Source organism: Pantherophis guttatus, chromosome 3 (assembly GCF_059756535.1).
Source record: "Pantherophis guttatus breed Tessera chromosome 3, ASM5975653v1, whole genome shotgun sequence".
Taxonomy (NCBI): domain Eukaryota; kingdom Metazoa; phylum Chordata; class Lepidosauria; order Squamata; family Colubridae; genus Pantherophis; species Pantherophis guttatus.
In genome coordinates, this window is record NC_142065.1 from 3,568,414 (window position 1) to 3,579,658 (window position 11,245).

Here is an 11,245-nt window from a genome sequence, read left to right on the forward strand (position 1 = left end):
GAAGCCATTCCATTCCACATTTTCTATTCTATTCTATTCTATTCTATTCTATTCTATTCTATTCTATTCTATTCTATTCCATTCCATTCCATTCCATTCCATTCCATTCCATTCCATTCCATTCCATTCTTCCATTCCATTCCACATTTTCTATTCTATTCCATTCCATTCCATTCCATTCTATTCCATTCCATATTTTCTATTCTATTCTATTCCATTCCATTCCACATTTTCTATTCTATTCCATTCTATTCCATTCTATTCCATTCTATTCTATTCTATTCTATTCTATTCTATTCTATTCTATTCTATTCTATTCTATTCTATTCTATTCCATTCCATTCCATTCCATTCCATTCCATTCCATTCCACATTTTCTATTCTATTCCATTCCATTCCATTCCACATTTTCTATTCTATTCTATTCTATTCTATTCTATTCTATTCTATTCTATTCTATTCTATTCCATTCCATTCCATTCCATTCCATTCCATTCCATTCCATTCCATTCCATTCCATTCCATTCCGAGACTCTTTGACAAACATTTGGGGGTCAGCCGATTCCCTTTTGCAACCTGTTTTCTGACAAGCAGACTCCATGGGGGAAGCCATTCCATTCCACATTTTCTATTCTATTGTATTCTATTCTATTCTATTCTATTCTATTCTATTCTATTCTATTCTATTCTATTCTATTCTATTCTATTCTATTCTATTCTATATTCTATTCTATTCCATTCCATTCCATTCCATTCCATTCCATTCTTCCATTCCATTCCACATTTTCTATTCCATTCCATTCCATTCCATTCTATTCCATTCCATATTTTCTATTCTATTCTATTCTATTCCATTCCATTCCACATTTTCTATTCTATTCTATTCTATTCTATTCTATTCTATTCTATTCTATTCTATTCTATTCCATTCCATTCCATTCCATTCCCTTCCCTTCCCTTCCCTTCCATTCCATTCCATTCCATTCTTCCATTCCATTCCACATTTTCTATTCTATTCCATTCCATTCCATTCCATTCCATTCTATTCCATTCCATATTTTCTATTCTATTCTATTCCATTCCATTCCACATTTTCTATTCTATTCTATTCTATTCTATTCTATTCTATTCTATTCTATTCTATTCCATTCCATTCCATTCCATTCCATTCCATTCCATTCCGAGACTCTTTGACAAACATTTGGGGGTCAGCCGATTCCCTTTTGCAACCTGTTTTCTGACAAGCAGACTCCATGGGGGAAGCCAGATTCACTTAACAACCGTGTTACTAACTTAACAACATAAAAACCTGCTTGCCGTCTTGCTTAGCAACGGAAATTTTGGGCTCAGCTGTGGCTGTACGTCAAGGATTACCTGTATTTAGAATTTCACTTTAACGTCGTAAATCACCCAGAGTCTCCTCACGGCAAGGTGGGTGACCAACAGATTTAACAAATTTAATAATTTAATAGGCATGTGTCTGACACAAAGGGTTTCTCGTTTGGCCAAACCATGCAAAATATCCTGCTGGAAATAAAATTCCTCTTCTTCCTACCTTTTGTTCCATGTATCTGAAAACTAGGGACAATAATTAATTTAAAATTAATAAAACTAGGATTAATTTAGACACGGGGCCTTTCCAGAAATGATTTGCAGGCAAGAATCAGGACTTCCCAAGACATCCCTGCGGACTTGCTGACCTGAAATAGAACGTAGAACATAAAATACAGGTGGTCCTCCACTTACGACCACAACGGAGTCCAGAATTTATGTTGCTTAAAGCGACACGTTTGTGAAGAGAGTTTTGTCCTATTTTTACGACTTTTCTCGCCGCGTTTGTTAAGTGGACCACTTGCAGGTATTAAATTCGGTAACCTGGTTGCTAAGCGAATCCGGCTTCCCCATTGACTTCGCTTGCCCGAAGGTCACAAAAGGGGATCGCGTGACGTGACACCCCCCCTTCCCCTCTGGGACACTGCGGCGGTTGTAAATACGAATCAGTTGCCGAGCTTCTGAATTTTAATCACGTGACCACCGGGGATGCTGCAACGGTCATAAGTGTGAAACATGATTCTAAGAGCCTTGGTAGTACAGTGGTCTAAAGCACCCTGTTATTATCATTCAGCTGCCTGCAATTACTGCAGGTTCGAATCTAACCAGGCTCAAGGTTGACTCAGCCTTCCATCCTTTCTAAGGTAGGTAAAATGAGGACCCAGTTTGTGGGGGCAATAAGCTGACTTTGTATAAATATACAAAAGTATGAAGGCTATTGCTTAGCGCATTGTAAGCCGCCCTGAGTCTCCGGAGAAGGGCGGCATATAAATCAAATTTAAAATCAATTTAAAATCAATCACTTTTTTCCAGTGCCGCTGTAACTTTGAATGGTCACCCAGCAAGAAATGTATTTAATAGAAAATCAATAAAAGAAAAAAAAAAAAAGAAAATGCTGCGGGAAGAAACGTCTCAGCCAAAAAAAAAAAAAGAGGAAATTGTGGGTCTGATTTTTTTTAACACAAAGTGTGCAGGATAACACAAGGGTGGGCTAGGGTGCTGAGCATGGATTGCTGTTATTCTCCTCGCAAGTCGCTCAGCTGCACCAGGTGCAAAAATAGATTAGCAAAACAGACAAATAAGATATATCCTTACGGATGGAGAATTATGACCGTTTTTCACACTTACGACCCCTGCAGCATCTCTGGAGTCACGTGGTCACGATTCGGACACTTGGCAACCAGGGTGGATAAAAATAGATGATTTAAATTTTTTTTAAAAAAATCAGATTTTTTTTTATTTAAATCACATTTTTTTAGATTTTTTAAAATCAAATTTACTTTAATAAAATGCTTTTGGAGTAAAAATCTATCTAAAGAGAGGGTTTCTATTTAAGATACAGCATGAAATGGAGCTTAGTTATGTAGCATGAGGCTGTAATATTCTGCAATATTTACATTTTTGGTAAACTCATTCAATGAATCCAAGCTCTGCAAGCTAAACAGGAAACCTTCATTTTGTTTGCAAATAATAATATTAAAAGATTCTCGGCAAGGCTGAGTCCTTAACGTTTAAAGAGCACCTGTCATTTCAGATCCATCCTGGCAGCGCCTGTTAGCGGGCATCCACTCACCTGCTGCCCGCCACGTCCCTCACCTTGTGGTGTCCCTGCCGCATCGCCAGCCAACCCGTTAAAGTGGCTGGGACTGTCGGTGAGTCCACGGTGGGTCAGAGGAGGAGCCGCTGCGGGACAGAAATGACAGTTCCTCTTTAAAAATTATGATTTAAATCGAGTTGATTTCAGTCAAGCCTTTTTACTAAGTGATTTAAATTGACTTGATTTAAATCAAATCCACCCGGTTGGCAACTGGTACATATTCACAACAATTGCAAAGTCCCTCGGTGCTGGGATTACTATTCGCCACCTTCCCAGTCGTCTTCCAACAGCAACAATCAACTCAAGGAGAAAGACTGGATTCGTCTTAACGACCGCATGATTCGCTTAGCAACGGCAATGACTGGCTTGGCAACGGCAGCAAATAAAAACGACATGACTCACTTAGCAGCCACCTTGCTTAGCAATAGAAATTCTGGTCTCAGTTGTGGTCATAAGGCGAGGACTTGAAGGGCTGTGTGTCGAGGACTTGCATGAAAGTTTGCTGGAGCTGGCTGTCTTCACACTGTCTTCTGGTCTGTATGGCTGAATTTTGCTTGGGGAAAATCCTCCATTGGTGTTCCAGAACAATTAACCAGTGGAACTACTTGCCTCTTGAAGTCGACGGTTTGGAGGTCTTTAAGAGATTGGGCCGCTATTTGTCTGACTTGGTATAGGGTTTCCTGTTTGAGCAGAGGGTTGGACTAGGAGACTTCTTAAGGTCCCTTCTCAACTCTGTCATTCTGTTTTGTTATCCTTTTAATGAACCACTTTATTGCTTATGCCTATTTTACAAGGATATTCCCAGACTGCCACTTTGCACCCGGGCCAGACTAGATAAAGATTCAATGGCATTCAAAGGGAGTTGGAATTTACCCTCTTGTGCCTATGTAAGGATTCCAGGCTAATTCCTCGCTTCACTCCTTCCCCCTCCCATCTCGGCCACTTTCCTCCTTGAGCAGGAGGTTGGACTAGAAGACCTCCGAGGTCCCTTCCAACTGTTCTGTTATCCTGTCTCTCCGACACTACAGCTTGAATGTCCTTGTCCTAAACCCAAGTCCTGGTCTTCCCCACCGTCTCTGAATTCTACCCCAGCTCCTCTCCTTCGTGCAGCTCCTGTCTGCTTCCTCTCGCTGCTCGAAAGAAGACAAAAAAAGCTTTATTTTGCTCCTCCCCACAGGCATGCTGGAAGACGGGAAGAAGTTTGACTCGTCTCGCGACCGGGGCAAGCCGTTCAAGTTCGTGATGGGCAAACAGGAAGTCATCCGCGGCTGGGAAGAAGGGGTCGCCCAGGTAGGCTGGTAGTGTTGGAGGCCAGGGGAAACGGCTGATCTTGCTGTCCATCTGTCCATCCGTCCATCCGTCAGGGGTGAAATGCTACCGGTTTGAACCAGTTCTCCCGAACTGGTAGTAAAAAATGCTACCAGTTCAGGCGAATCGGTAGTAAAAAAAACGCTACTGGTTCGGGCGAACCGGTATTTCCAATAATCAGCTGTGCCGCGTGATCCTGCTTTCTGGCGAATCTAAATCGCGCAGCACAGCTGTTCCCTCCCCCTCGCTGTACAATGTACCTTTGCAGACTCAGAAAAGGCTTCTTCATCCTCCTTTTTCAGCGCTGCGCGGTAGCGTCTGCAGTGCGGCTGTGAATGAAGCGCACGTTTGGCACGCACCGCGCACCTGCAACAAATTGGTAGCGCAGCGAACTGGTAGCAGACTTCAGAGCTTTTCACCCCTGCCATCTATCCATTCCAGTTTGGAGGCAGGAAACAATCGGGATCCAGGGTGGTGTGTTTCTCAACCTTGAGAGAGGACGTGTGGACTTCAACTCCCAGAATTCCCCAGCCAGCATGGAGAGGGCTTGGAAGGGGTAGCTGATTCGCCAGGGCGTGGTGCCCCCGGGGTTGCCACAAACGGAGAAGCGGCTGGCAAGAGGCCAGTCTCCCCATCTCTTCATTTTGGTTTGAACAAAAGCGTGTTTCAGTCAGTGGCATCAAGGATTCTGTGGGCTCCTGAATGCTCTCTGAGCTGGGTTCTTTCTTGGGGACATTTCATGACCCACCTAGGTAACGTCGTCAGTGCTAGAAGGCGATCAAAAGCAGGGTGGATTTGATTTAAATCGAGTTGATTTAAATCACAATTTAAATCATGATTTAAATCACTAGTAAAAAGGCTTGATTTAAATCAACTTGATTTAAATCATAATTTTTAAAGAGCAACTGTCATCTCTGCTACTCCTTTGACCCACTGTTGACTCACCGATAGTCCCAGTGTTGCAGAATATACAGCCTCATGATACATAACTAAGCTCCATTTCATGCTGAATAAACTAAATTATTTATGTATCTTAAATAGAAAACTACCTTACGATAGATTTTTACCCCAAAAGTTTTTTATTAAAATAAATTCGATAAAAATCAAAAGAATCCAATTTAAATAAAAAAAATCTGATTTTTTTTTTGATTTTTTTAAAAAAATCATTGATTTTTATCCACCCTGATCAAAAGCCTAATGAAGGAATCATGGAGAACACTCCCACCTACACTGACAGGGCAAGCGCCACTTGTATATATTTATTAGTCCAATTTATATGCCGCCTTTCTCCATAGACTCAGGGCGGCTTATAATGCATTATAGCAATTGCCTGCATACTTTTATGTATATACCTGCTTAGTAGGGCTTTCGGTCTCCCCAAGCGGTGTTCTTTTTTATACAAAGTCAGCTTATTGCCCCCACAATCCGGGTCCTCATTTTACCTACCTCGGAAGGATGGAAGGCTGAGTCAACTTTGAGCCTGGTGAGATTTGAACTCTCACTAATTGCAGGCAGCTGGCAGCTAAGTGATAGCACTTAACAGCACTTAGTCTGCTGCACCATCGAGGCTCCTCAGACAGCAATATAAACAGGCAGCAAACCCCCTCTCCCTTCTAGCACTGATGATGTTACCCAGGCGGGTCATGAAACGTCTCCCAAGAAAACCAATAGGCTGACATAAACTGGCTGCAGAGGGAATTCTGGGAGTTGAAGTCACACATCCACAGGGTCCCGAGGTTGAGAATCCTGAGTTACTCTCATCCTCCCACCAACATGATCTCTTCATGCTTGGACTCTTCGGTCTTTGCTTGAACCCAGAGCGGTGTTCTGTCCCCCTTCCTCACACAGGCAAGCGTAATACCAAGCACGCCTGCCAATATTTTATTAGGTAAACAGATTAGAATTCCTGGCAGACCAAGGTTTTGGCAGCAAACTGCCGAATGCCTGCCAAGACCGTTTTCACTCCCGTAAAGCAGAAGAGGACTTATCTTCAGTCCGTTCCAGGAGCAACAAGTTATCCACGAGACAAGAGTTTAGTCAACGTTCAGTCCAAAATATATCTAAGTCGAATTTCAGAGATCACGATGTGACTTTCAGGGTTTAACTTTGTCCGTCACAAAGCCTGAAGAGCAACACCACCCACTTTTATTCCTGGTGGGGTGTGGCTCCGTGACTCAGCTCAATCTCTGGCCCTCCCACGCCTCTTCCGTTGCTGCGCACGCTTCTCCCTCCGACGCTGCCTGGGATCAAGCCAGGATTCATCATCCTCGCTCCCTATCAATGGGTGCTCCGATATGCCTTCCTCCCGGCACATCCCAGGCTGTTCCTCCTGGCCTTCGGAGGGAACCTGAGGCATTGCCAGAGAGGAGGGTCCTGGAGAGGGAGGCCTTGTCAGTTCCTCCCCATCACCTTCTGAGTCCTCCTCCTCTGTTAGGACAGGCTTGGGAGTCGGGGTCGCAACACGCGGCTTCTCACCCTCTTAACTTCTCACTCCTCTTTGTTTTCCAGATGAGTGTCGGCCAGAGAGCCAAGATGATAATATCTCCAGATTATGCGTACGGGCACACCGGTCACCCTGGTATCATCCCACCAAACGCCACCCTAATTTTTGACGTGGAGCTTGTAAAGCTGGAATGACCGAGAGGCCTCCGTCCTCCCATTTCCCTGCTCTGGGGTAAATGATCATCTCGCAAGAGCCTTTGCCAAATGGGCATTTGGGGAGGGGGGGCATTGGGGTCTGTCAGCTTGGCAGAGCAAGGTGTACCGATAGAAGAGAATTTTGAAGCTCAGAGTTGAACTGTGGGGTCCCTGGTGGTCTCTGAGCTTGGTTGTTTTGTTGTAGACATTTCACAACCCAACTAGGCAACGTCATCAGTGCTAGAAAGGGGGAGGGGTTGTGGAGAGGAGGAAGAGGAGGACGACTCTGGGATCCCATGTGCTCTCTGAAACTTGGTTTTCTTGCAGACGTTTCATGACCCAACTAGGGAACATCTTCAGTGCTAGAAAAGAGGGGTTTGCGGAGGGGAGGAGGAGGAAGGGGAGGGGAGGAGGACTATGGGGTCCATGGTCCTCTCTGAGCCTATTTGTTTTCTTGGAGACGTTTCATGACCCAACTGGGTAACATCATCAGTGGTAGAAGAGAAAGGGATTTGCTCTCTGCTTATATACAAATTTCTGCCAACCTAGCAGTTCGAAAGCACGTAAAAAATGCGAGTAGAGAAATAGGGACCATCTTTGGTGGGAAGGTAACAGTGCTCCGTGCGCCTTTGGTGTTGAGTCATGCTGGCCACATGACCACGGAGACTTCTTCGGACAGTGCTGGCTCTTCGGCTTTGAAACGGAGATGAGCGCTGCCCCCTAGAGTCGGGAATGACTACCACGTATGTGCGAGGGGAACCTTTACCTTTACCTATATACTAGTAGCTTGCCCTGTCATTATCTACGGGAGAGTTCTTGCTGTTTCCTTGATTAGGCTTTTAGTCGCCTTCGAACACTGATGATGTTACCTAGCTGGGTCGCGAAACGTCTGTGAGAAAACCACCCAGCTCTGAGAGCATTAAATCACAACTTTATACCCCCTGTGATGACCCAGGGCATGGCACACAGATAACATGAACAGCTGGCAGTTCAAACCGCCCCTTTATTGCTCCAAAGCTCCCCAAACGTTCCCACGTTTCTGGCAAGTCCCAGAGCAGAGTGAGAACAAACCCCCACACAAACCTCAAGCAGCCTCTGGCTGCAATTAGTCCAGCCCAGCGCTGTCTGCACCAAGGCTGCACAGCAATAAATCCCAAATGTCTTTGGCAAAACAAGAATCAAGCAAGGAGGTCAGGGAGCAAAAGATTCAGATAATTACCGTATTTTTCAGAGTCTAAGATGCTCCGGACTATAAAACGCACCTACCCTTTTTTGGGGAGGAAAACAAGAAAAAAAAAATCTGCCTCTGCCTCCCATCAATTTGCCTCCTTGCAGCAAACAGCCTGTTTCAGTTTCAGCACAGCCTGATTAGCACAAGAAAAAAAAATCTGCCTCTGCCTCCTAGCAATTTGCCTCCTTGCAGCAAACAGCCCGTTTCAGTTTCGGCTTCAGCACAGCCTGATTAGCAGAAGCAGCTGATTGTCGGTTGGATCGTCCTCCCCACAATCAGCTATTTCAGGCTGCAGGGATTGCCATGGCTTATTGTTGCCTCCGTGCGTTCCAGGCGGCGGGGATCGGAATGGGCAACAGGCAATGGCAATCCCTGCAGCCTGAAACAGCTGATGGTCGGGAGGCCAATCCAACCGACAATCAGCTGTGTTTGTGGCTGCGCTGAGAACCGGGCTGCAAGGAGGGAAAATTGCTGGGAGGCAGAGGCCAAAGGGTTGGGGGCTGGTGGGGCTACATTCGGTGTAGAAGATGCACCCAAATTTTCACCCTCTTTTAGGGAAGGGGAGAAAAGTGCGTCTTATACTCCGGAAAATACGGTAGTCTAGAACGCCAACAAAGAATGCAAGGAGTCTTCAGGAACTAACTCAGCGTTTGTTCCCCACGGCATCTCCTTTAAGTCTCATTCCCCAGGTGTGCCTGGTGAAGCTGGGTGGGGCACTCTCCTTGCTCTGTCTCTCCTCCCTGCCTGCAGGGAGGAACAGCCTTGCCTGGACCGACTCTGCCCTTCCCCAGTTTCCTCCAAAGCCAACAGAGCTGCCGATTCAGACTCCGGGCGTGGGGGGGGGGCATGACACCCCCATTGTGACAAAACTCCCAAGCCCGAAGAGATGGGGAAGCCGGACTCTGCCAACCCCCTCTCCCAAGCCCCCCCCCCCCACAACCTCCGGAGGGCAGCCGCCAACCCACACTCTTTATTTTGTCTCGACAGGTTCGGCACACGGAGAATTCCCAGAGTCCTTCGCTTTGAGATGAACGCACACCAATTTGTATGGAGCTTTCCCGGCTACCCGCCACTCTCTCGGTGTCGCACCTCCGCCCCGATTTGAATGTTTCTGAGCCGCTTCCTCATTTTCCTCCGTTCTCCTTTGACGGTTTTTTTTGAACCCGATGCAAAAAACACGGCCCCTTTAAGACGGGAGGACTTCGACTCCCAGAATTCCTCAGCCAGCGTTGCTGGCTGAGGAATTCTGGGAGTCGAAGTCCGCCCGTCTTAAAGGGGCCATGTTTGTGGACTCCCCTGCTCTGTGCTTATAAACCTCAGCTATTATTTTTCGTGCGGGTGGGTGGGTTGTGTGTTGGGAAGAGGGGAGTGGGGGAACAATCAATGTCCTTGATCGATTATTATTATTATCTTATTATTTGAGGGTTTTTTGGGGGTGTAGGCTTGAGTTGTGTACAATTGAGGCGTTCTAGTCGGCATCTCCCCTTCTATACAAATCTCTTTTTTTTTTTCCCCCCCTGCAAGAATCACGTTAAAATCCATTTGCTTCTGGAAGCTCCTGCCAAGCTGTTGGAGGGGCTTTAGAGAGGGGAAATCCCCCCTCCCCATCAGCCCTAGTCCTCCCCCACATATTCTCCCAAAATCGCTTCCATTCAAAGGGGAAAGAAGGTTTCTCGCCACGAGAACAGATCCGCGGCTTTTAAACTCGATTTTTTTTTTTCCTCTCCTCCCTCCCCTGGAGATTTTTTTTAACTTCCAGCAGTCCGACGACGAGCGAAACTCAAGTCCTGCTGTTCGCCGTAAAGTGAGGAAGAGCGGGGGGGGGAACATCCTGTCTTTCCTCATCCCACCGACCCCCCCAAAATCCCCGTAAGTTCTCTATGGAAAACTGATGCTGGTCGTCTGCAGCTCTTGCGACCCCCCCCCCTTTACGCCGCCCACTCCACGTGCCATCCCTTCTTTCGACGGTCCCCACCCCACCCCCTCCCCTCCCCACCGTCGTGAGTTTTGGTAAGAGAATCGCCACTGCCCTCTTCTTTCCCCCCCCCGTCCACAGTCCTCCTCTTCCTCATCATCATCATGTGAAAGTATAGAGTTTTATTACTGCAATAAAAATGCTTTATGCTGGCTTTTCTCAAAAAAAAAAAAAAAAAAAATCCCTCCCCCGGGTCTGAAGGCGAGTGGTTTTCTTTTGATTTCTTTCTTTTTTTTTTTAACCGATTCCGTGGTGGGATTCAGCCGGTTCGGGGAAAACCGGTAGCGGTGACTGCAGGAGGCCATCCTATTTCGCCACGTTTCAAAGGCGGGCGCAAGAGCAAAGAGCAGGCGCGCGCTCACATTTACGAACTGGTAGGGAAGGTTAAGTGAATCCCACGTCTGCCGATAGTCCTCGACATACGACCGGAATCGATTCCGAAATTTCCGTGCGGCTAAGCGAGACATCGGATAAGGGAGCTTCGCCTCCATTTTACGCCCTCTTTTTTTTTTTTTATTTTGGCCACAAATCGTGAAGTCAGTCGCTGCCGTTGCTAAGTGAGTCACCCGGCAGTGAAGCGAATCTGGCTTCCCCGTTGACTTGGCTTGCTGATCCCGAAGGTCGCAAAATGGGGGGATCATGTGATTCCAGGACACAACGGCAGTCATAAATAGGAGCCAGCCTGCGAATTTTGATCACGTGACCACGGGGATGCTGAAGCGGTCGTAAGTGTGAAAAACGGTCGTCATTTTTTCCCCAGTGCCGTTGTAACTTTGAACGGACACTAAATGAATGGTTGTAAGTTAAGTTGTGGGGAGGCTTTCAAAAAGGGACTAGACGGCCATTTGTCTGAAATGATAGAGTGCAGTAATGGCAAACCTTTTTGCCGTCGCGTGCCAAAAGCAGGGGGAGCGTGGCGGGGGGTATCACACACACACACGTGCCC

At 46.3% G+C, this 11,245-nt stretch overlaps 1 protein-coding gene across 1 annotated transcript in view; it reads left to right on the forward strand.

Annotated features, from left to right (window-relative positions):
• Nucleotides 1-10,451, forward strand: part of FKBP1A (FKBP prolyl isomerase 1A) — a 29,043-nt gene extending 18,592 nt beyond the window's left edge. The window contains exons 3-5 of the mRNA XM_034407844.3: nt 4,326-4,438; nt 6,965-7,130; nt 9,312-10,451. Of these exons, the coding sequence (XP_034263735.2) occupies nt 4,326-4,438; nt 6,965-7,093 (242 nt within the window). The 3' untranslated portion in view covers nt 7,094-7,130; nt 9,312-10,451. The remainder of the gene's footprint in view (nt 1-4,325; nt 4,439-6,964; nt 7,131-9,311) is intronic.
• The last annotated feature ends 794 nt before the right edge of the window (nt 10,452-11,245 follow it).